Source organism: Callithrix jacchus, chromosome 4 (assembly GCF_049354715.1).
Source record: "Callithrix jacchus isolate 240 chromosome 4, calJac240_pri, whole genome shotgun sequence".
Lineage (NCBI taxonomy): Eukaryota > Metazoa > Chordata > Mammalia > Primates > Cebidae > Callithrix > Callithrix jacchus.
In genome coordinates this window covers 154,134,099-154,160,315 of record NC_133505.1, presented here as the reverse complement: position 1 = coordinate 154,160,315, position 26,217 = coordinate 154,134,099, and the positions used below count along the sequence as shown (strand labels likewise).

The following is a 26,217-nucleotide window of genomic DNA, read 5'->3' as shown; positions in this document are numbered from 1 at the left end:
ATTTATATCTACCTGGAAGATTCAAAGAGGCAAATTATTTATTTCTGTAGGACAAGGTAGCAGCAGACACTGAGGCATTAAGAAAAATTAACATTGGTATTGCATTCCTTAAGAAATAGTTGCAAAGCTGCTAGCTTTGCTTACCAAAAGCCTGAAAGTGAGCAGGTTCTTTCAAAATTTATAACCTTATAATATGAAACCAAAGGCTATTGAAGATACATTCCTGTAATGGTTCCCTTTGGTAGCAAAAATCAGGAACTTGCACTTGTCCAATGAATATATGCAAATTCATGGGTGTAGAAATACAATAGCTATAAAAATAAAACAACATTCACACTTGCTTTACCTAGGGCTTTTTGTTCAAGTATCTGCTTGAGGGTCTTACCTCATGAGCATGTTTGGAAAATGCGTCTGCACTTGATAACATGGCCGCAGTTCTTTCTTCCAGATCACCGAGTTTCTGCCCTCTTTCATCTAGTGCCAACCTGGCTCGTGCTAATTCACCGACAACTCCAGATGCTGCCCCTTTCACACCTTCAATGCCACCAGGGCCAGGAATATGCTGTGCAAGGCTCCTTGAAGCCTTTCCTGAGGATGACTCTCCAACTGAAAAAATTTGATGAACAAGAGACTAACTCAAAACACAAACATTTTACTAATATAAAATCCTACTACAAGATAGCATTAAAATACAATTTTTGGATTGAGTGGTAATATAATTGAAATAAAATTGTAAAGTGAAATATGCTTAATACATGCTTTCTTTTGTTATGATTGGTTTAATAATTTTAGATACTTTTTTAAACATCAGAAAACATAATGTACATTAAACATTCTATACTAGTTCATACAGCAAGACTTATATAAAAAGGGAGATAGTAAATATTTAATGAAACAAATAATGGGTATATTGATACCAACTTATATAATGGCAAAAACTGCTCTTGTGTGAGAAAAAATGAAAGAGATTTAGCTTCAAATATACAGATTTAAATTTAAATATACAGATTTGATTATTTACTCCACACTTCCTCTTACTTAAAATATACTATGCTTGGGCTCAGAAGTAAAGAGAAATGAAGAATTTATTCAGTAGTCTATTTTAGTCTCCAAAAATTGTAGGTATGCTATATTGTTTCCTTTTTTTCCATTTTTCTTGTCACTTACAAAATAGATGACATTTTTCCTTCAAAAGATCTTGGGATGGACTGTTTTCTTTCCCTTTGGTATCCAGATGCTTTTTATCTACCACTTAGATCACTGCAAACGGCTTAAATTCTTTAAAGGCCAATCCCAGTTTTCCTGGTTCCTCAGCTTACATTTCTTTCCTTCCTTTTTCTTTAAGTGTGACCCATATACCACAACATTTGCTTCTTTAAAGTGAATACACTGGTGATTTTTACTTAATTCACAAGGCTGTGAATCACCATCACCAATTCCTGAGCATCTCATCACTGCAAAAGCAGCTCCATGCCTGTTAGCAGTCACTTTCCATTCCCCCACTCTTTGCAGTTCTTGTCAATCACTAATCTACTCTCTGCCTCTATAAATTTGCCTATTCTGAGCATTTTATTATGGATTCCTGTAATAGGTGGCTTTTTGTAGCTGGGTCTTTCACTGAGAGTAATGTCAAAGGTTACTGATGTTGTAGCATGCATCCTTTATTATGGCTGAATAACATATTTTATGGATAAAGTATATTTTGCTTATTCATTCATCAGTTGATGGACATCTGCATTGTTTCCACTTTTTGGCTATGTGAATAAAGCTACTATAAACATTTATACAAGGTTTTGGATAAATGCATGTTTTCAATTTTCTTGGGTATATGTGTAGGCACAGAATAGCTGGATGTGATAACTACATGTTTAATTTTTTGAGGAACCATCAGTCAGTTTCTCAAAGACGATGCACCATTTTACATTTCGACCAATAATGTATGGGGGCTCCAATATCTCCACATCCTTGCCAATATTTGTTATTGTGAATCTTTTTGATGACATTCATCCTAGTAAGTGTTAAAGTGGTATCATATTGTAGATTTGACTTGCATTTCCCTAATGACAAGTGATGTTGAAGACCTTTTCAGGCACTTATTTGTCGTTGGTATATTTTCTTTGGATAAATATCTATTGAGCTTAATATGGTTTGGCTATGTCCCCACCCAAATCTCATCTTGAATTGTGGCTCCCATAATCCCCATGTGTCATGGGAGACACCCAGTGGGAGGTAACTGAATCATGGGGGCAGCTTTTCCCATGCTGTTCTCATGATATTGAGTAAATCTCACAAGATCGGATTTAATGCTTTTATAAAAGGGCAGTTACCCTGCACATGCTCTCTTGCCTGCTGCCATGTAAGATACGCCTTTGCTCCTCCTTGGCCTTCTGCCATGATTGTGAGGCCCCGCCAGCCATGTGGGACTGTAAGTTCATTAAATGTCTTTATCTTTATAAATTACCCAGTCTTGGGTATGTCTTTAATTAGCAGCATGAGAATAGACTAATACACAGCTCCACCTAAAAACATTGGTCTATTTGTCTTCTCATTATTGAGTTTTAAGAGTTCTTTTGTTTTCTTTTTGAGACGGGGTTTCGTTGTTGTTACCCAGACTGGAGTGCAATGGCACAATCTCGGCTCACCACAACCTCTGCCTTCTGGGTTCAAGCAATTCTCCTGCCTCAGCCTCCCAAGTAGCTGGGACTACAGGCACGCACCACCATGCCCAGCTAATTTTTGTATTTTTAGTAGAGATGGGCTTTCACCTTGTTGACCAGGATGGTCTTGATCTCTTGACCTTGTGATCCACCTTCCTCGGCCTCCCAAAGTGCTGGGATTATAGGCGTGAGTCACTGCACCCGGCCAAGAGTTCTTAATATATTCTGGACACTAGACCTAATCTGATACCAGATAACGTAATTTGCAAACATTTTATCCCATTCTTTGGATCATCTTTACACTTTCTTGATAGTATGTTTCAAGCATAAAGTTTTAAATTTTGATAAATGCCAATCAACCTTTTCTTTTTCCCCTTTGGTTGCTTGAGATGTAGGTGTCACATCTTAGAAACCACTGCGTAATCCAAGGTTACACAAATTTATACCTGTTTTCTTCTAAGAGTTTTACCTCTTATATTGAGATATTTGAACCATTTTGAGTTATTTTTTGTGTGTAGTGTAAAGTTGGGGCCCAACATCATTTTTTTTTTTTTTTTGCAGGTGAATATCAAGTTATTCCAATATCACTTGTTGAAAAGATAATTCTTTGGCCATATAATTTTCTTGGCATCCTTGTAAAAAAAAATCAATTGACCATAAATGTACGAGCTTATTTCTGGACTCTATTTATTTATCTTTATGTCAGTACCACACTGTCTTAATGACTATAGCTTTATAATAAGTTTTGAAACTGGAATGTTTGAGTCCCTCCAGCTTTTTCAATATTTTGTGTGTGTGTGAGGCTATTTTGAATTCTTTGCATTTTCATATGAATTTTAAGAACAGCTTGTTGCTTCCTGAAAAAAAAAGTTGTGATTTTGACAGGGACTGTGTTAAATGTGTAGCTCAATTTGTGGATACTGCTCTCTTAACAATGTTAAGTCTCCTCCATAAACATGAGATGTTGGTCCACTGATTTAGGTCTTAGTTTCTTAAAATAATATTTTGAAGTTTTTATTGTATATGTTTTATACTTCTTTGGTTAAATTATTTCTATGTGGGTTTATCTTTTTGATACTACTATAAATAAAACTATTTTATTAATTTTATTTTTGAATTATTCATTGCTTGTGTATAGAAATGCAATTCATTTTCTATACTGATCTTGTATTCGGCAGCCTTGCTGAAACTGTTTATTAGCTATAATTATTTTTGTGTAGATTCCTTCGGATTGTCCATATAAAAGATTACATGATCTACAAATAGAGGTACTTTTACTTCTTCCATTCCAATTTGCATGCCTTTTACTTGCTTTTCTTGCCTAATTTCCCTGACTAAAGCCTCCATTACTATGTAAAATAGAAGTGGTAAGAGCTCTTTGAATATGCATAAAAAATTTAGAATTAGCTATACATTTTTGGAAGGATTTTGATTAGAAATGCATTAAGTGTGTATGTGTATATATGTACATACACACATCAGTTTTGAGAGAACAGGTATCTTTTATTGAGTCTTCCATTCCATGAACATGGCACACTCATTTGTTTGTTTGAATCTTTTTTAACTTCTCTCAACAAAGTTTTCTAATTTTCTACTTTCTCCATGGAGATTCTAACCATGTTATGATTTATTTCTAGGTACCGAATTTAAAAAAAGTACTATGGCAGGTAGGCAGAATAGTAAAAAAGTACTATAGGAGGACCCCTTCCCCCACAGATGGCTACATTCTAATACCTGGAACCTTACATAGGAAACCTTACATAGGAAAAGGATCTTTGCAGATGTAACTAAGGACTCAGACACAGAGTTCATCCTGCATTATCTAGGTGAGCCTAACCTAATCACATGGGTCCTTAAAAGCAAAGACTTTTTTTTTTAAATTCATTTTTATTTTTTATTTTTTTCCCAGCTGTGGGTGGAGAGAGATGTGGCTTAAGAAAAATAATATATGCAAGGTTGCTGGCTTTGAATACTAACAATGGGACTAGAAGCCAAGGAATGTAGATGGCCTCTAGAAGCTAAAAAAGGGAAGAAAATGGATTCTCCCCTGAAACCTCCAACAAGAAACACAGCCCAGGGAACCTGTGTTGATTTCTAACCTATGGAATTATAAGGTAATACATTGGGTTCATTTAAGCTAGTAATTTTGTGGTAATTTGTTATAGCAGCAACTGACACAAATAGTAATTTTAAACACTTCATTTTTTCTGATTAATACAAATTAAACATCATTTTTGTATATGATTACATCTAGTAAGTTTGGTAACCTGTTATTTCTAACAATTTACCTATAGATTCTTTTGGTTTTTCTAAATATGTCATCAAATCATTTGTATGACTGTTTTGTTTTCTGTTTCCTATTATAGTACTTGTTTATTTTTTCTTCCCTTTCCACATCCTTTAGGGACTTGAAAAGAATGCTGAATGTATGTGGTAATAGTGGGGGTTATGTGTCATTCCTAATTTTAAAGTAAAAGTTTTGAATTTCATTTAATGTTCCTGCATTAAGAGTGATATTTGCAATTTACTTTCTAGAAATCTCTATCAGGAATGGATACTGAATTTTTTAAAATGATAAATCAACTTTGAATTCATGATACAAACCAAACTTGGTCTCGGTATATTATATTTATTATATATTATTTGCTATATTAATATTTCATTTCAGACTTTCTCTCTTTAAATAATATTTGCCTTTGTTTTTTTCCTAATACTACTTTGGTTTTTGGTATCAAGGTTGTGTTAGCCTCACAAAATGAGTTGATGAGTGTTCCTATTTTTTCCTGTCTTAGAGTTTGTGTGGGAGTTGAATTATTTTTCCCTAAATATTTGGGAGAAATATTAAGAAAGCACAATCTGTACCAGAAGTTTACTTATAGAGAAGTTTAAAATGATGGCTTCCATGTCTGATAGTTATAGTACTATTAGCATTTTTAAATTTATCTTATTGTCCATTTTCACTGTTATAATTGGTAAAATAAACAAATTCCTAGAAAAATTAAGTTACATATTACATTCTTATTTTGAACTTCAGTGTTATTCCTTGTTTTTTCATTCCTAATAGCATTTACTTGTGCATTTCCTTTTTTGTGCTTGGTTTCACTAGAGGGTATCATTTTTATTAGACTCTTAGATAATCAACTGGCTTTTGTTATGCACTGAATAGTTGTTCCCCCCTACCCCCCACCCATTCATATGTTAAAATATAATCCCTCCCTAATTTAATGTCAGAAGTGGGGCCTTTGTGAGGTAATAAGGGTATTGTCCTCATCAATGGGATTAGAGCCCCTAAAAATAGGCCAGAGAGGTAGCTTGCTCTCTTTCCCTCATGTGAGAATGCAGCCAGAAGGCTGTCTGAAAACCAGGAATAGGGTCCCCAAACAACTGAATCCTGCTGGCACCTTGATCTCAAACTTAACAACCTCCAGAACTGTAAGAAATAAGTTTCTGTTGTTTACAAGCCACCCAGTTTATGGTATTTTGATATAGCAGCCTGAACTAAGACAGCTTTGTTAATTTTTCTATTGCATTTTACTATTTCTTAAATATCTTCATCTTCTTTATTTGGTTTATTTTGCTGTTCTTCTAACTTTTTGAGATGAATGCTGGGTTCACTCACTTTCATGCTTTTTTTTTTTTCCAAACACTAAGACGTATTTAAGATTACAATTTTCACTCTTAAGTACTGCTTTACTGGCATACCAATGCTCATAAATTCTTTGACAGCTGATTCTTCATTTGTGTTTATGCTTTTCCATTTTTTAAAATGTCAACCTTTGCGTGTCCTTAGGTTTTATATGCACCCCCTATAAACAATGTACATTTCTTTCTATTTAATTCATTAATGTATTTTTAGAGACGGTCTTGCTCTGGTCAAACTCCTGGGCTCAAGTGATCCTCCTGCCTCAGCTTCATGAGTAGGTGGGTCTACAGGTGCATACCACCACTGTTTTTAAATTTTTTGTAGAGACAGGGTCTTGTTATGTTGCCCAGGCTGGTCTTGAACTCCTGGTCTCAAGCACCCTCCTGGCTAAGCTTTCCAAAGTTCTGGAATTACAGGCATGAGCCTCAGCACCCGGCCTTCTTTTCTTTACAAATTCAGTCTAACAATTTTTGTCTTTTAGCTGAAATGTTTATTCTGCTACATTTACTACCATTATTTATATTTGAGTTAAATCTACCATGCTTTATATACTATCTGTTTATCCCACCTGTTTTGTATTCTCTCTTTTTTTGCTTTGTCTTGGTAAGACTGTTTTACCTGCTATTCATATGGAAGTTATGTTTTATTTTTCTAAGTTTTACAGGTTATCCTATAAATTACATATGTCCTTAACTTATCAATGCTAATGAATACTTTTTACTAATTTCCCACAAAATTCAAGAATCTCAGATCACCTTAAATTCATTTACTCTTTCTAAACTCCTTAATGTTATGACATACTTTGGGCCATATTATTGTTTGTGTATGTGTGTATACACATACTATACATACATCTTTGTTTTGCAGTTTCTAAAGATTAATTATATTATCCATATATTACTTTCTTTCCAAATCACTGTTTCTGTGTCTCTGACATCCCATCCAAGATTATTTTCCTTCCATCTGATGTGTACCCTTCAGAATCCCCTTTAGTGGTGTAAGGTTTACTTATTTGTCTAAAAATGTCTCATTCTTAAAGAATTTGTGTGTATAGAATTATGGATTAAATATAGCTATCACTTTCTGTCAATATACAGAAGATCATCTTACCATCTGTGGCTGTTGAGAAGTCATGTATCAGTCTCTATTTGTTAAAAAAATCTGTAATTTTTCTCTAGCCACATTAAAGATTTTCTCTGTCTCTGGTGTACTATATATTAATGAGATTAGCTAACTGAAAAATTTTAAAGTCATTGGAATTAAGCTTCTGAAATCTGTGGATCACTATCATCTATCAATTCTAAAAAGTTTTCTCACATTTATACATACACACACACACACACACACACACACACACACAATTTATATACTACATATATATGTATGGGATTACATGCCTATAATCCCAGCACTTTGGAAAGTTTAGCTGGGAGGGTTGCTTGAGACCAGAAGTTTGAGACCAGCCTGGGCAACATAACAAGACCTTATCTCTACAAAAAATTTAAAAACTTAGTGGTGGTATGCACCTCTAGACCCACCTACTACTCATGAAGCTGAGGCAGGAGGATCGCTTGAGTCTAGGAATTTGAGGCCTTGCCTTTAAAAATACATTAATTAATTAAATAGAGAGAAATGTACGTTGTTTATAGAGGACACATATAGGTCTAAACATGTTAAATCTTCTCACAGCAACTTCTTTTTTTAATCTTTTCTGACATGTTTTGTGTTTGTTTGTGCTACATTTTGGATGATTTATCCTAACTTATCTTTAAGTTACATGATTCTCTCTTCACTTTTGTCTAATTTGTAGTTAAGCCTATCCAATGGGTTAATTTAATATTTCAGGTCTAGAATTTCATTCTGGTTTTTTACACATCTACTGCTATTGACTTTTACAGTTCTCAGTTACCTGATACAATGTTCAGGCATGATATTTATCATCTTGAACACAATAATTATTTATAATTATTTTATAGTCTGTGTCTGATAATTCCAATATTTGAAGTACCTATCCTTTTGCCTTTTCTGTTTCATTAATCATGCTGTTGATTCCTAGTGTTCCTGGTTATCTATGACTACATATTTGAAAAATTATTTGTAGAGATAGTTTGAGCACTTGGAATATGCTATATTCTTTCTGAGATCTTTTTTTTTTTTTCCATTTGCTTCTGCCAGGATCTATGGACTCTAGCAGTCTAAAAAAACCCTGTAATTAACATTGAAGACTTTAGAGATATTTGAAGCCGAGCTAAAAGTCCTGTGGGTGTGTGGAGGGGAGGTGGGTAGTTTATTCCCAATTCACCCATACTCTGAGTCTTTGCAAATAGCAGGAATTACTTCAGGGTCCCCACTCTTGCCAGCGAGGGGAGCCCATCTTGCTAGCCCTCGCACAGCTTGGTACCTTAGCCTAGTTAGCAAAGTACTGCAGAGTCAGAGTCCCAAGTTCCCAGACTCTCCACGCAGGGCTTCTGTCTTTCCTCATGGATAGTGTTCTTGAAAAATCCTTACTATAGTATTACTTCTTTGATGTTTTAAAGAAATTTTAGAAATAGGTTTTCTGAGTTTCATATAACTTTACACGTTTTCCTCAGTGAGAATTTTATTCCAAAGTATCAGTCCCCACTGACTTTAACAGTCTTCATTTTTTAACCTAAAAACTATAGACCAATCTTTCAGGTAAGTTTTTTTAAAAAAATTCACTGCACTGCTACTTACTGCTATTTAATGTTACAGTTTTTCTAATTAGTCAAATGAACATGAAACAACAATTCTAAATATTTTAGCGAAAAACAAAAAAAATTCTAAGTATAGACAGTAGCTTCCATTTATAAGAAAGGTCAAGCATTCACTGATTTCATTAGTTCATTCAAAGACAAACTATTAACTTGTATCAACTATGTGGAAGGTAGTAAACAAACCAGAAGGTTTATTTTATGATGAAGTTTAAATGAACTAGAATAGTCTTAGTGGTTTTGAAAGATAGATTAAATGTTAAAGTAAAACCGTTTTCGAAGTTAAGGTTATCAGTTAAAGAAAATCATAGCAGTAAAATAACATCGCATTTACTGAAAATAAAGAAAGTACTTTCTAAATTATTTACTTAAAGTAGTGAATACTACTTTTTAGCCATCTAAAGTTATTTTGGTTCCTCGAGTAAAAGATTTTCCTAATTTGGGATAGAATAACAGAAAATAATTTTATGTATTTGTTAAAACAAGGAAATAGTAATTATTGTGACAAAGAGAAAAAAAGTGAACATAATTTATAGGTGTAAGAAAAATTTCTATGGCTTATTTCTGTTTTATAGATGTATTATCCAAATCAAATAAATCAACTTACATAGTTCTTCTCTGTCAAGAGATTGTGCACCACCTCCAAATAAGCCTTTAAAGAATCCCCTGTTTGGTGCTTCAGGTGTTTCTACAGGAGTGAAGAGTTCACCCAACATTTCCTTTAAAATCAAAACAAATCGTAACTGTTAAAATTTCAGGGAAACTAAACTATAATCAACAGAATTATCAATGTAAACTCTTTAAGTTTATAACATTACCTGTTGAGATTCACAATTAATGAGCACATGTTCCATGATCAGATACAGAACATACCAACTTATTCAAACAGTAAGTTTCTAAAACTAAGACTTATTTGCTGCTTGCTCCTTTCACTAGATTACTTTCTTTATTTGCATTTTAGGCAGACAGTACTTTTGCTTAAGACTCAGGAGATTCTAATCTTTAAGATGAAATTTTCTTATAACTCATGAATTGATAAGATTAATAATTACATTAGAAAGAAGACTTGTTTTTTTTTGAGACTGAGGCTTACCTCCTCACCCAGACTAGAGTGTAGTGGCATGAGCTTGGCTCACTTGCAGCTTCTGCCTCTGGATTCAAGTGATTCTTGTGCTTCAGCCACTGAGTAGCTGTGATAGTGTGGGATTACAGGCATATGCCACCATGCGTCTGTAATTATTGTATTTTGTAGGGACAGGTTTTTGCCATGTTGGCCAGGCTGGTCTCAAACTCCCGGCCTCAAGTGATCCACCTACCTCAGCCTCCCAAAGTACTAGAATTATAGGCGTGAGCCACCATGCCTGGCTAGAAAGAAGAAAACTTTTTAACAGCAAGTATAAAAGTCCAGTGTAATAATGATGATATATAGTTTTGTAATTATAACCTTTAGCTGAGTCAGAAATTTGTAATTTAGATACCTACTTCTTTTCTCATAAACACATGCTAGAAAGAGAATTATGCCAACATACACCTGGACTTTCAGAAATCTGGCAGAGAGATGGAAGTCTTCCTTGTACTTTTTCTGAAATTACTGTCAATATTTTTCAGAGTACAGAAATGATAAAAGTCAGTCAAGAGAGAAGTAAGATTGCTGATGTGTTACTGATTTTGTTGATAACACATAAAGAGAAAAGAAGAGTTTTTTTTAAGAAAAGAATGGTAGCAACATTTATTTACAAGACAACTTTGGGAGGATATAGTAGTGAATTTAAAATACACTAAGGCCCTGGGATTGCATTTCGCTCTTGAAAGAGAAATAATTATGATATAAGGGCAAGTACACTATTGACCCCAGGTAGGAGTTCTGCTATACCATGGTATTATTATATCATTATAGTTGGACTACAAGTATTTTTCAGGGTTGCTTCCTTAGCGCTGGGCTAAGAAGGTTGGTAAGGGATGTTCAGGTTTTCTTTTAGGCATATCCATATTAGTGTTATCCCTTCACTTAGATTACAAATAGAAGGAGATAATTATTAACACTACACAACAGTTTTATTTATAAGAGTAAAGTGGACTGAAGCACTTATGTTTTTAGTTTCTTTCCTCTGGATTTTTATAAAATGTAATAAACCTGGAATAAAACACTTTCTGAATTCAATAAATTAAACTTGTTAAAACCCACCATAGAATATACCGATATCTATTATCATATTGAAATTTATGTTAAACTAATAACAGAAGCAATTTAGGCATATTTTAAATCTTTTTAAAACTGTATTTCACAGATCCCAATTTAAACTGTATGTATTAAATTGTTATAACAGTAAAAAAAAAAATGGCAACACAGCTATCATTTGGGTGTCTCATGCTAAACCAAAATAATAATATAACATGTAAATAGTGACAGTTTAAAGGTATGCTTTTTAAAAATTTTTACCTTATTTTAGAATTATGGTTTACATTTCTAATTATTTAGTGTTCAATTAGCTTACAATTTGACAAAGGTAAAGTAAGAAATATAAAAACACCATTTTATATTCATTATATTCTATGTAGCAGAATGAGTATAAACTTTGAAACCAGATGGACCTGGATTTGATTCTCATTTTCTGACTTTTACTAACAGAAGACTCTTAGTCAAATTAGTATGTCAAAGGAATGGTCTCTTCAACTTTAAAAAGGGGAGATAATAAAAACTGCCTCTTGGGAACATTACTAGGATGAAAGATAATGAGCATATAAAGTGCCAGGAGTAGACATCAATAGTATATGTGCAGATACAAAAATCTATCACATAGAGATGAATCCAAATATAAAAGTACAAGTCATTTATCCATGGGTTAATATTATGAACAGACATCTTTAAAGGAAGTTGAAAATTCAAATGTTTCTTAGAGTCTAGATTATCTGCAGTCTTAATATTAAAGTTTTGGAGAAATACATAAAATAATACGTATTGGCATTTTTTCACTTGTATTTAAATAAGGATTTGATTATAAGTAAATATAGTATTTAGAATGATTAATAATAATGACTAGTAAATGTTGGTGAAATCTAATAATTTGTAATTTCTGTGATCTTGCTCAATCTGTTCATAGTAGACAGTATTTCTGAAACAAGACCTTGGACTTAAATCATCTAAAATATGAATATTCAGAAATAAATATACTTGTCTGATTTTCGACTCTTGCATATCGTTTGTCTTGCATGTGACCTAAAAAGTTTGGTGGTAAAATTTAGGACTAATTTCATGAATGAGTCAATGTATAGGCTTTCGTTATTACTATAAAGTCCTTTATAGTGTATCAAATAATCACTGATTTTAATCATTTTAAGAAAACTTTATATTGTAAGATTATTGAATCTGAAAAAAGAAGTATCTCCAGGACAAGCACAGCAATAAACTTCAAACTGAATACATGGTATAGATGAGAAGCTAAACAGTTCAACTATCATTAGTTGTATATAGCCATTATTTGGGGTTTTGTTTATAAATTATAATCCTGAGGTGCTTACCAAAGTTACTTAGTTGTTTCAAACTCATTTTGTCATAATGTATTTATTATCCCTTTGATACGTTGCTAAATTCAATCTGCAAAAAATTTGTTTATAAATTTTGCTTTGTGAGAGATACTAGTTTATATTGTAGTTTTCTTTTCTTATAATGACTTGGTCTAATTTTGGTGTCAGGTTAATGCTTCCTTCATAGGACAAGCTGGGAAGCATTCCTGATTCAGTTTTTGAAGAAGTTTGTGACCTGGTGTTATTTCTTCCTGAAATGTTGACAGAGTTCATCACTGAAGCCATCTAGGCCTGGAAGTTTCTTGGTCCAAGTTTCCTAAACTCAACTTCAATTTCTTTAATAGATTCAGGACTATTTAGGTTATCTGTTTTTTCTTCAGTGAACCTTGGTTATTTGTCTTTCGTGAACTTTGTCCATTTTGTCTAAGTTTTCAAATATTTCTGGCATAAAGTTGTTCATAATATTCCCTTTTTATCCATTTCATATCTATAGAATATATAGTAATAAGACTTCTCTTATTACTGATAATAATTTGTAACTTCTTTCTTTGTATGGCTTGAAATCAATTTTATTGGTTTTGGTTTCATTGATGTTCTTCTATTGTTTCCTTGCTTTCCACTTGGAAATTTATTTTTTTCTTGTGTTTCAGTTTAATTTTCTTTTCTCAATTTCTTAAAGTGAAAGTTGATACTGCATTCAGACTTCCTTCTTTTCTAATACAGGTGGTTTAGTACTCTAAGTTTGTCATGTTCAAACACTGTTATTTTTTTTCTGTTACTGCACTTTCAAGTTTACTGCCTTTTCTTCTGTAATGCTGAATCTGCCGTTAATGACATTTAGCATATTTTTCACCTCAAACACTATAGTTTCTCATCTTTAGAAGTTTGATTTTATTTTTGGATAGTCCATGTTTCTAACTGTTTGAACATATGGAACTCAGTTATAATTGTTTTAATATCCTTCGGTGTACTAATTCTGGTATGCATATCAGTTCTGGTTTGGTTTCTATTGATTATTATCCTCATGATGGGTCATGTTTTTCTGTCTCTTTGCATGCCTGGTAACTGACTGGATACCAGACATTGCAATTTTTACCCCATTGGGTGCTAAATATTTTTTATTTCCTTTAAGTTTTCTTGAATTTCTGACAGAAAACATTTGAATCCTTTTGAATCTTGCTTTTGCAATTTGTTAGGCATAGCTGGAGCAGTGGCTGATAACGATCATCCAAGGATATCAGGTCCTAATCTCAGGGACCAACAAATGTGACTTGGCAAAAAAAAGGAGTCTGTGCAGATGTGATTAAATATCTTGCTCTGGGGAAATTATTCTGGACTATCTAATGGGTTATAATCCAATTACAAGTGTCTTTTCAAGAGAGAGAGGCAGAGAAAATTTTGACACACAGAAGATGAGTAGGTAATGTGGCCATAAAGGCAGAGATTTTGGTGATGTAGCCCAATGTCAAAGAACACCAGCAGCTCCCACTAGAAGGGGCAATAAATAATGATCTTCTAGAGCCTCCAGAGCAAGCAAGACCCTATTAGCACCTTGATTTTGCCTCTGGCTTCTACAAGTATGAGCAAGTAAGTTTCCACTGGTTTTGGCCACCAAGTTTGTGGCCTCAAGAAACTAATATCCACACAAATTATGGGTTTCTCCGATCTGGTTGTTGGGAACACGCACTGTTCCTGGCATGGTTTCTACAAATCCTCTATTCCTTTCAAATGGTTCTTTTTCTGCTCAGAAAGCTTAGTCACATGTACATGGTGAATAGCACGTACTGTATATTCAGGAAACTCTGCACATCTCCAGGGTTCCTTCTCTTTGTAGCTCTTTTCTCTTGAATTTACCTGGTTCCCCGAGACTCTTGTTCCTGCCTCTTCAACTTGGAAACTCTGCCAGGCTTTACCTCTGTACCTTTGCCCTGTGCTATGTCCTGAAAACTGTATTAAGGCATTAAAGCTGGGATACCTTCTTTGTTTCCTATCTGTAAGAGATTACTTTCCTTCATTGCCTGATGTCCAGTAATTTGAAAACCATTGTTTCATGAGTTCTGTCTGCCTTTTTTTAGGTTGTTTCAGGCAGGAGGTCCCTATTCCATCTTGGCTGGAAACTTCACAAATGTTTGTAGGCATCTTCTTTATTTTTTATTTTTGGCTAAAGCTAAATGAATGCACAATGTAAAAGGATACTCAGGGAACCAAGGTATATAGTATTTATCAAGTTCATAGTATTCTTCAACAGATTTTTACCAAGGCATTATTTCTGGGTACTAAAAATACGGAGGTAAATAACATGTCAATATTGCCCAAAGTAAACATTTTATCACAAATTCCTTCAAGAGAGTCTATTTGTTTTTTTTTTGTTTATCTCTGTATCATGAAGGCACATAGCAGATAGTTTCAAATATAGTTTACTAATAAAAGATTACATCATTTAAACATAAGTAAGAAAACTATGCTGCTATTAAGAATAACTGAAGAAAACATTGACATAGAATAAATTATAGAATAAAACATAGAATAAATTAATCCCCCAAAAATGAAGTTTAGGTTTTTGAGCAGTTGAGTTAAGACCACATTTCAGATGGAAATGAATTAAGAAAATATTCACTTGTCCATATTATTTCTTAACATAACATTTTGCTAGTGAAAAGAAATGCTAAAAGGAAAATTTTAAGGTTTATCCTTCACTTCAGATTCTTAGGAATCTTTGAACAATTACTTTCATCCAAATGTAAATGGAAATTTAAATCGAAAATGTCAGATATGTAACTTTGTTTTACTCTCAAAGTTTACAATATTACTCAGGACTAAGTTTCCAGTACAGTATAGTTTACTGAAATAATAACACAATGAGGACAACAACATATGACATTTATTAAGCACTCTCTGTACCAGGGGCACTATGCTAAGCACTGTCTCCTTTAATCCATACCATATCCTCTGAGATACTATTCCCATGCTAATTTTAAAGATGACACTAAGAGACATTAAGTAACTTGTCTATGACCACATAATTACATAGTTAACAGGAAGGACCTGAATTCAGCCTTCTTGACTCTGAAGCTCATGTTCTAAAAATAATAAGCCACAAATTCAAATTCATCAATGTGTAAAACAGGACTAATTAATTGAAAAAACTTTCATTATAACGTTCTTCTAGATAGTGACTTCCTCTAAATATCAAATATCAATCAATATTTTAGCTCAAGATTTCCAGAGCACTTCTACTTTGGAAAGTAAAGCTAAACTGATCATTGCAAATACACACAGAAGCACATACAACACTCAAATACTTAAAAAAGGGCACAGTTCCATAAGTAAAGAATTTGCATATAGTCTCTCAAAAAAGATCAACCAAAATATTCAGAGGAAAACTATCAAATAATATTTTTTCTTCTATGTGTAAATATCCTGTGAATAAACAGAATAGGAGATGGGATTACAAAATTTGCCCTAAAATAGACTCATTTATTTTCACATTAACCCACTTCTTTAAAAAGGAGTGTGTGTGTGTGTGTGTGTGTAATAGATATTTATTCTATGTGGAGAGTAGGTATAAAATGCAGGTAACAGTTCATATTTCTCTGCCACCACTGGCAAGACAGATATAGATTAGTAAGACGAAATTGCTCTTATAGCAGATGTCTGAAGATAATACTTTTCATCATGGAAGTCTCAAAGCATGTGCTCTTAAAGTCTAATTCAATGGTTCGGATTTTCCCATGTAGGCTCACTTGTATACTTCCACGAGAGTAAGGGACAGATAGTATAAGAGCCCTCAGATAATACTTTACCTCTGGAGAAATTATAGTAATATTTCTATTAATTACCTGAAGATTTTCGCAGGTCTCTTGACTATAAGTAAGTCTCTGGATTTCTGTAGGTGAAACAAGGTATAATGCTTGTCCATTGTTGGTAAAGCAGAACGTTCTGGCTATCCGCATATTGGTAAGGGGCAAGTAATATACATCCAATAGAGGCCTTAAACTTGGCAAACTTGAGAAAAAAATTAAAAACTTGTTAATAATAAGGTAGGTTTTAGTCTTGAACATACTATCACTGTTAAAAATGGCAGAGTCCTTACAAATCTTATGATTTAGTTTGTATACTTGAGTGGGAGATAAAAAAATGGTTTATACTCCTCATATACTTGTTCACTATTTACTGAATCAAAGTAAATTCTCAGAGTCTAAGGCTATAAACAAAAAAAAAAAGCATTTCTTTTAAACAATTCTGTAGTATAACCTGAGGGAGGAAATGCTATAACTGTGTTTAAAAAATATCTAACTCTTACCTAAAAGTCATTATATGTCCATTGGCACAGAAACAAGCAAGGCAGATACTGTTACTCAATGCTACAATATCTCCACGAAGCACAAATGAGGTCTCTGTAATATTTTGCTTATAAGCACAGTTCTGGGTTGGCAGTGAGATTACTTTTGCTTGCTTTTCAGAACATATCACTGCATACTGGTTTTCACTAATTTCCTGAGAAGAGGAGGGGGATACTGATACAGGCCGCCGTTTTTTCAGTTTCTCCTTTTCATCTTTTTCTTCCGGAACATTGTGTTCTCTCCAGGGTTCATATGCAGGTGGTATTAAACAGCCTGTGGTATCCAGAAACGCCATTCTCAAGATTGCACCTTTTAACCTCAATATAGTACCTAAAATATAGAAGTCTAGTAAATAACTTAAATATCTTAACAGAGTAAACATGTTTATTCTAACTTTGACAGATAGCAGATACTCAAAAATATGTTGAATGCATATTGAATTGAAAACTGGCTCATTGACAGGATTCAGATCTTAAGCATGATACTTACGAGTCTGGAAAAAGATATCAACTTAACATGCTCCAAATAGATAAATGCCACTAATGATCACTCACAATTTAATTACATATAATACATTTTGCAAACATGTATCTGGTCTTTAAATGAATAAACAAATGACATGCTAGAATATCTGGAACTGTTTTCTCTTACACCCAGCAAGTGCACTACCAGTCAGCAGGAGAGCAAGTGGACAGCACCTGGAACAGTCAGTATGAGGCCACATGTGGCTGCAGAGCACTGGGAATGCGCCTTGTCCAAAGTGTGATGAACAACTGCAGCGTGTGGCGAGAGTAAAGCACATGCCACATCTGAAGATTTTAGAACTCCAAAAAGCTAAATGTAAAACACCTTAGTAATTTTTAATAATTACATGCTAAAATGACAGTATTTAGGATACAGTGGGCTAAATGTTATTAAAATTAATTTCACCTGTTTTTTTTACTTTTTTAATGTGACTATTAGAATATTTAAAATTATTTATGTGGCTCTGCATTGCATTTCTAATAGACAGTACTGATCTAGATGGCCAATGAGAAAAAAAATCCACATATTTGTAATCATTACCTCTAAAATCATAATTCCTTTTAAATGATTTACAACAAATGTCAGATATACTTAAGGCATTATTTCGGTCAGTTTATCATCTTAATCTAGAGGCTACATTTCTAGACTTATTTCAATTAATGATACCCTTTCCCCTGTATCATTGATAATGTACAAATATGCTTTATGCTCACTTCTGAGTAAACTGATAACATCAATAGAATGGAAGGGAGGGTAGATAACTGAGTTAGCATTCAGTTCTTAAAGACTTCATGTTTCATTTTGAACTTATATAAGGTTTTATAGCTTGCAGTATTTTGTCCGTATATTATTTTCTTTTATTTCTAAGAAAACGAGTTCCTGATGTTCTCTCAAAACTTTTCTTAAAAGAAAAAAATATTCTTTCCTTTCCGCTTGGCATTTATGTTTTATCTGTAGTAAGGCTGCAGTATAAAATAGAGCACGTACTTCAATTTGAATTTCAGATAAACAATGAATGCTTTTTAGTATAAGTATGTCCCAAATGCTACATATGTGTCCAAGCCTAAATGGGACACACTTAAAGTATCTGTTATATAAATTAAAATTTGATTGGGCATCCTATATTTTTATTAACTAAATCTAGTAACCCTACTCTACATCCAGGTTCGGTGAGCAGATAATTTAACTATTTTAAGCAGCTTGGTAGAAAACTCAGAAACACATGACAGTAATAATCTTATAGTTTTAATTACTATTTACCTTAAAACCTATTATAAAGCTAACTTTTCTTTCAAGGTCTCTTATTTTTTATTCTGGTACACCCAAAGAGTCCTTCTGCCTTTAAAGTTTTGATGAGGTCAGCTGAATTATTCACGCTAATTTGGGAACTGTTTATAGCACATACATTGTTCTAGCATGTGGATTTTTAAAAAAACTGCCCTAAAATAACTTTTAAATGTTTGCTTGTCCTATAGTTGAGGGGACTTCAGCATGTTTCCCAGTAGAGTAGTGGTTAACTGTTGAATTTTCCTCTTGAAGAAAAGAAAAAAATAACAGCAGACAAAGTAGATCAGTTTAGGTTTTTAACTACAGAAACCCATCAGCTTGAAAACCTCTCTCTCTTCTCACAGTGCCAATAGAGATGACATGTGTCAATAGAGATGACATGTGTCATTGACATATTTTTTAATAAGCATCTTATTAAAAACAAACGTCAAAGATTCCATCATTGAGAGGAAACTAAGTTTCTTTCTTAATATGAAAGTTATTTTTGTACTCACTTTACAGCTAATTCGATTTATTGCAAGTTGGAAAGTATATTAAACACTTTTTTTTCTGTAGTTAACAGCAAATTATCTATATTTAATCCTGCTCACTCATTTTCATTTATTGAAAACATTTTTTTCTTATTACAAATTGGTATATGTTTGCTATAGAAGATTTAGAAACTCCAAATCAGTAAAAAAAATCCTACTTACCAATGACAACTCCTGTTAACATTTGATTTTCAACTTTTCAGTTTATTTTATTCCAATACACATATTTGTTTACTAATAAAAACTGAGATTGCTAAGAATATCACTACGTAACCTGTTTTCTTTAATTTAACAACTTGATGTGTAGTATATACTCAAGCATTTATACAGCAAAATGAATAAATCAAACTATTTAATGTAATGATGGCTCAGAAATATAATCATAATTGCAGTTTAACTTCTAAGTTCCAAAATCTGTCAGTACACAAACAAGAGATAGATTTACAGGCAAAATCATGGTTGTAAATCAGTAAGTAGTAACAGAAATAAAGATTCTCAGGTATCTCCTGACCTAACAGACTCCACAAACATTCAACAAAATCCAAACTCATTTTCAATATATAAAGTCTATTACTATTGTTTAAAATTTGCTCTCAAGTCACCTTTTCCTAACACTTCAAAGTAGAAAAATAATCTCAAATTTCACTCTTGGAGATTAAAAATAACCATGTATAGAATATTTTAAAATGTATTTTTCTATTTTTCTCCTAAATGGACACCATTCTTTTGCTTGTGGTATTTACTTGACGTATTATGAATGCATTACTGTAATCTTTTTTAAAAAAAATATTTTCTTACATAGTCATTATTTTACACATGATCTAGAGTTTTAAAAAAATGGCAAAACTTGAATAGCTGTATAAATAAACAACATTCTGAAATCTTGTTCTATGTATTCTTTCATTAAAACATAAGGCTGTTGCTGTCCCCATTTACATTTTAGAATTCTTAGATCAGTTCAAGAATGAAAAACAAAGGCTTCCATCATAGTAAATCAAACCTGTAATATAACTCTAAGTGCAGCAGCAAAGCATACATACCACTTGGAGACACTATTACGGGCTGAAGAAGTCTTTGTTCTCCCCCTGGGGGAAGGTTCAGTGCAATGACAAGCACTGTTCCTAGTGTTGTTCCAACCCACAGACAAGGGGAAGGGGACGAGTCTGTCTTTCGAGTAAACGTTTCACAGAAATGAAGAGCAGAGATTGCTTCTCGGGATTCTTTGTCAATGCTTGTTACACTTGAACTCCGTGATCTGCTGAAGGAGTTATCCTTTACATCTGAAATGGTTAAAAATGTTGTGAGATTGCTCAAGTTATAAAATAAGTTATTTGTGGGTTTTTGGTATAAATTTGGCCAAGCAGTTGATCTGCAAGAAGACAACATCTACAGTATATTTAATTTTAACTTCACTTTAGTTGATCCTTGAACAACATGGGTTTGAACTGCACAAGTTCACTTATACATGGATTTTCCTTTACCTCTGCCACCCGAGACAGCAAGACCAACCCCTCCCTCCTCTTTCTCTTTCTCTTCAGTCTATTCAATGGGAAAACAACCACTTCCACTTAAGGAATAGTAAATACATTTTCTCTTCCTTATGATTTTCTTAATAACATTCTTTTCTCTGGCTTACTTTATTATAGGAATTCAGAATATAACACTTCTAACATACAAAATATGTCTTAATTTACTGTTTATGTTACTGGGAAGGCTTCTGGTCAATAATAGGCTTTTAGATGTTAAGTTTTGGGGGACTCAAAAGTTATATGCAGATTTTTGACTTGGTCGGAGTGAGGAGTTGGTTCCCTTAACACCCACATTGTTTAAGGGTCAAATGTAACTGAAAACAAAAACAATTTACTTTTATGCTAATAAATTTTCCCCTTTTCTTAAATATATAAACAAATTCACACTGCTCAGAACTGAACTGGGTGCATGTCGATGAGTATCTAAATGTGCAGTCCTTGGGATCCTGGCTGCTTAGCCCTCAGCACCTTCCTTCTCATGGTACTGTGTCTTTCTTTGGTAATATAATCCCTAACTGGTAAAGCTTGTGGATCTTTTCCATTTTCTACCTTAAAATGCATTTAGAAGTACTCTGATTCTACCCTTTAATTTACTGTATGATGGATCATTTATTTTTCAGAACAGTCCATATAAAAACCTATCAACAAAAGTTTAGCTTTTTTCCCATTTTTCTTCAATGTCATTTTAACCGTAATCCACATTCACTTAAGGCATGTTCACCAAAATGTATAACTGCCATCTGGCTCATACTTGATACCAGGCAAACTGCTTTACCCAGCTCTGTCTGTAATAACAGGGACATTTAAAAAATTATACCAATAAAACTTCTCTCATCTTTAGCTACCTTCCCTGTTGCTAATCCCAAGCTTGTCTCAAGCCCTGGCCTTTTGGTTTCTCTTGGAACATCACTTCCAAACACTTCTTGGACTTTTTCCCTGTTATGTCTCACTATGCAAAACCAAAGCACATAATTTCCCCCAAACCAGTAAATTCTTCAAATGGCACTATTTATATTATTGACACTTCTGTTCTCAATGGGAGAAACACTTAAGATGAGCCACAGTTTGGGTTCCTCCCTTTCATTTGACCTCTGCATCTGATGGGATGCCAAGCCCTAAGGTATTTTATTGCACATTTTTGTTTCCTTCTTTCCATTGGTAAATCTACTTCCATTACCCTAAGTTCAGGTTCTCATCACCATTTACTTAGACAATTCCTAACTGATCTTCTCACCCACAGCATCTCACCACTAACAAAACCCAATTAAATTTTATAAGGCATAGTTATAATTCTATGGCCTCAATCTAAAAAATCCTTAGTAGCTCATCTTTATTTAATCATGCTCATAATCTTACTCAAGTTTTTAACACTCTTCACAAAATATCTTTAACCTACCCTCCTGGCCCTGTCTCCCAGTGCTACCCTGTTTCAGTTCACTGTGGGAAATCAATAGAGCCACTCAGTTTTCTCCAAACATAACCTGTACTTACCTACTTGTAGGCTTTTGCTTGTGGTATTCTGATTGGTGCCCTTGCATTAGCCTTTCTCTCACCTGTCAAGATTCTGCTTATTTTCCATCTCAGTTACTGTCATCTTCCTGAAGTTTCTCCTGATTCTTACAACCTACATAGTTTCTCTCCCTCTTGAATACCTATAGCCATGTATCTCTCCCATGAAACTTAGAGTACATTTGTTCTGTAGTTATTTCTGACTTTTCTCATGCCTCACTCTAAAGTTACTGCAAGTATGTTGAAAGCAAAGATTGTGTCGTTTTGATACCCTGTGGAATTTAGCACAGTGCCTTGCATGTGAAAGGAATTCAAGGAACACTTGCCGAAGGCAGATTTATAGTTGAGAATATCTAAACCAATGCTTCTGCTGTACCATTAGGATTTATTAAAATTCCCAGTAGCTTCTACTACTTACATCTAATAACTCCTTAAATCACATGCTTTCAATGCTCTTGTAAAAGAAAGGACTCTCCAAAATGTGAAAAAGATAAAGCATGTTAAAGTCTTCTAAGTTGTACTTTCTTTATTAAATAAAAGAGGTATAGCCAAATCCTAGTTATACCCTACAAAAAGTTTTTTCAATCAAATTTAGATTCATAGATTTAAAATATTTCCCAATAACTATATGCAACATAATTCTGATTATATGTAGCCTCTGAAAACAGTAATATTAGTTATGATAATACTATGGATCATTTTTTTAAACTGCAGTTTTTAAAAACATCTTTCTTTTGATTGAGATTGCATTTCCATAATTTACAAATTATGATATGGTAGAAAAGAACTACTTACTATAAATCAAACAACTTCCCATAATCAATGCCTCAATACAGAGAGTTTATAATATAATTTTGATTACAAATATTTATTTTTTCTTTATAGTTTTCAAAGTTATTTTAGTAAAATACATTTTAAAAATTACAATAAATACATTTAATTTGTTACTTGTAAGGCATACATATACAAGGCAAATGAACATTTTCAGTTATGATGTACTGACAGTAAGAGAAAACAATGATACGAGAAAAGTTGATAATACAGATTTCTTTGTAAATTAACCTGTGGAAAAACTCTTAATGATAACTATTAAAATTACAACAGGTGATTCACAACAACCTATACTTTAAATGTTAACTCATAGGTCAAATGAGCAATGTTTGAATTTAATAGACTAATTTAACTATATACAATTCACAACCTAAAATTCTATTTTTATTACATGACTTATCTATAAAAATTAGATTACCAAAGCAACTTCTAAAGCTAGATCAAAATGGAAAAACTGATTGAACAAAAGTCAAGTTTGAAACTGAAAGAGACAGGTTGCTTATTTTATTATCTGCCTCAACTTTTTAAAAAAAAAAGAATTTTCAGCAATTCATTAATTACAACTTCCACTTACTCCTTTTAAGTTAGGCATTATGGGTCTCTGTGAGCTCATTTATACAAGTTTGGCAAACTAAATAAACAGAATAAAAGTTTAATTTTAGTAGCTCTAGTAGTAAGAGCAGAAGTGAAAATAACTACCACTAAGCAAGGCCTACCATGTGCCAGGCAATAATACTTTACAATTATCATTTTATTGAGTCTACATAACCACCTTAAAAAGTATTATCATCGCGATTTAACAAATGATTAAATAGAGGCTCAGAGAGGTTAAGTGACTTGCCCAGAATGACCATGCTAGCATATGGTAGTGTCAGAATTTGTGTCTATGTTCAAGTCTAAAACTTTCTGTAAGTTTTATGTGATATGATAGCCCATAACCACTATCATACAGCTGAAATGTTACGGTTATTATTAAGAATTAAAGTTCTAGTTTTTAGATGTCAGAAAAGTGCCTGAATATGTGATCTTATTGGCTGATCTAAACTCAAACAAAATTTGTCATTAATGCCTCCATCCAGCTCTACATGATACAATCATGCCATAAAATCACTGTTTTTATGCTACTCTCTACATACTTACAACATGCTGCTTGTATGTATCCCTTTCTCCTCCCCACACAAAGCCTTATTCAACAAACTTTTATATTCCCAAATCAAAACATAATGCCAAGAGATGAAACTGCTCAGGTTAAAATCTTAACTGAGGTAAGATAATGATTTGGAAATGCTAAAATTAGTAGGTTTAAATGGACCAACCCCTAAGTTGGCATGATGCGTAAGAAACATAGTCAAGGAATCTGGAGAATAAATAGTGGTGAGGGGTGCGGGCTAATGCACGGGAGAAAACCTAGTTATCTCTAAGATAGAGGTGGGAATCATCCTTAAGCAGTCATACTTATTTAGTAAAATGCAACAGAAATAAAAAATGAGTTTAAAAAGATACCATGTTTACAGGTATTATAGGAAATACTACTTTTTTTTTTCTTTGTTGAAATGCCTTTTGTCCCTATATGCTATCAAGGAGCTGTTTCTGGGTTGGATATAAAGCAAAATAAATATGTGAATATATTCATCCTGTTTTCATAATAAATGAGTTACACAGAAAGTACTATAAAAGAAATATTTCCCAATTTATTACAATCAAAAAGTAATGATTCTTGCTATGATCCACTGTAATATAGAAAAAAAATTAATCTTTTAAAAATATTAAATATTTCATTAGTATAAAAATAATTTTATAAATTATAGAGTTCAAAATAGGTTTTCAGGTGGTTAAATGGGATATAACCATTTTTAATAAAAATTAATCTAAAATCACACAAATTCCATCTTATGCTAAATTCTGTTTAGAGTATGAGAGTTAAGAAAATATATTCTTTTGGTTTGCTTGAATTTGTATTACAATTATCTTTTTAAATTTACAGACAGCATTCTAAAGGCTAAAGAATGTTTAAACCTTAAGCATCTTAGTCATTTTAAACTTGCTTTCCAATGACTATCTTATAGTAATTATAAATCTTCAGATTTCCTTGTCTTCCCATTATAGGGAGTTAAATTATTTTGAATATTTATTTATTTTACTTACCTAAATCAGGCTTTAGGTCAGTAGGTAAGCTTAACTTCCTTGACATCTTTGCTGAAAAATAAAAGACACTTTTAAAATTCTGAAGAATATTTGATTCATACTAATGTCTACTGATTTTCAAGATAGAAGTGAATACTTTTATTACTAAATCTAGATGCTGAGATAATGAAAAAATGAGTAATATTAGGAGTGGAAAGTAAATCTTAGTTTCAACTTTTTATTACCTAATTTTTTGAGACAAAGTCTCACTCTGTTACCCAGGCTGAGTGCAGTGGTGTGATCACAGCTAACTGCAGCCTCAATTATTTGGGCTCAAGCGATCCTCCCACCTCAGCCTCCCAAGCAGCTGGAACTACAGGTATGTAATCACTGTGCCTGGCTATTTTAGATTTTTTTTGTAGAGATGGGGTCTCACTGTGTTACCCAGGCTGGTTTCAAACTCCTGCCATAGCCTCCCATAGTGCTGGGATTACAGGCATGGACCACCATGCCTGGCCAACTTTTTAAAAGTTTGTACTTACTTGATGTATTAAGCTTTTGTACTTAAAATTTTTTTACTTTAAGGAAGCCTTTCAAATTCTAACTTTTAATTATTTCTTAGGCTCACAGGAAAGGGTTAGGCTTTCTGAGTGATACAAAGTAACTTCTCAGAAGAAAGGTGTTGCAGATAAGGAGAATAGAGGCATAAGACTAAGTTTGGGTAAGTGATATAAAATCTTTCCAGCTTATCGTCTTCATAGCTACTGGGTTCGTTCCTTTTTTTTCAACTGAGGCGAAGTATCACTCTGTTGCCCAGGCTGAAGTGCAATGGTATGATAGCTCACTGTCACCTCCACTTCCCAGGTTCAAGTGATTCTCTTGCCTCAGCTTTCCAGCTAGTTGGGATTACAGGTGTGAACAACCACGCCCAGCTAATTTTTGTATTTTTAGTAGAGACAGGGTTTCACCATGTTGGCCAGGC

At 33.2% G+C, this 26,217-nt stretch overlaps 1 protein-coding gene across 13 annotated transcripts in view; it reads right to left on the bottom strand.

Annotated features, from left to right (window-relative positions):
* The window catches only part of STXBP5 (syntaxin binding protein 5), a 179,612-nt gene that overhangs the window by 7,074 nt on the left and 146,321 nt on the right, over positions 1-26,217 (bottom strand). For 11 of the 13 annotated variants that reach the window (XR_013534617.1, XR_013534616.1, XR_004742141.3 and 8 more), the window contains 6 exons: positions 25,257-25,307; positions 20,283-20,522; positions 16,861-17,230; positions 16,397-16,562; positions 9,640-9,751; positions 386-606 (listed from right to left, as the gene is read on the bottom strand). Coding sequence is in view for 8 of the 13 variants with exons in the window: in XM_078370267.1 (XP_078226393.1) it covers positions 386-606; positions 9,640-9,751; positions 16,397-16,562; positions 16,861-17,230; positions 20,283-20,522; positions 25,257-25,307 (1,160 nt within the window). In the remaining 5 variants the exon portion in view is untranslated. The remainder of the gene's footprint in view (positions 1-385; positions 607-9,639; positions 9,752-16,396; positions 16,563-16,860; positions 17,231-20,282; positions 20,523-25,256; positions 25,308-26,217) is intronic. The other 2 variants (XM_078370270.1, XM_035296930.3) reach the window with 1 other exon arrangement.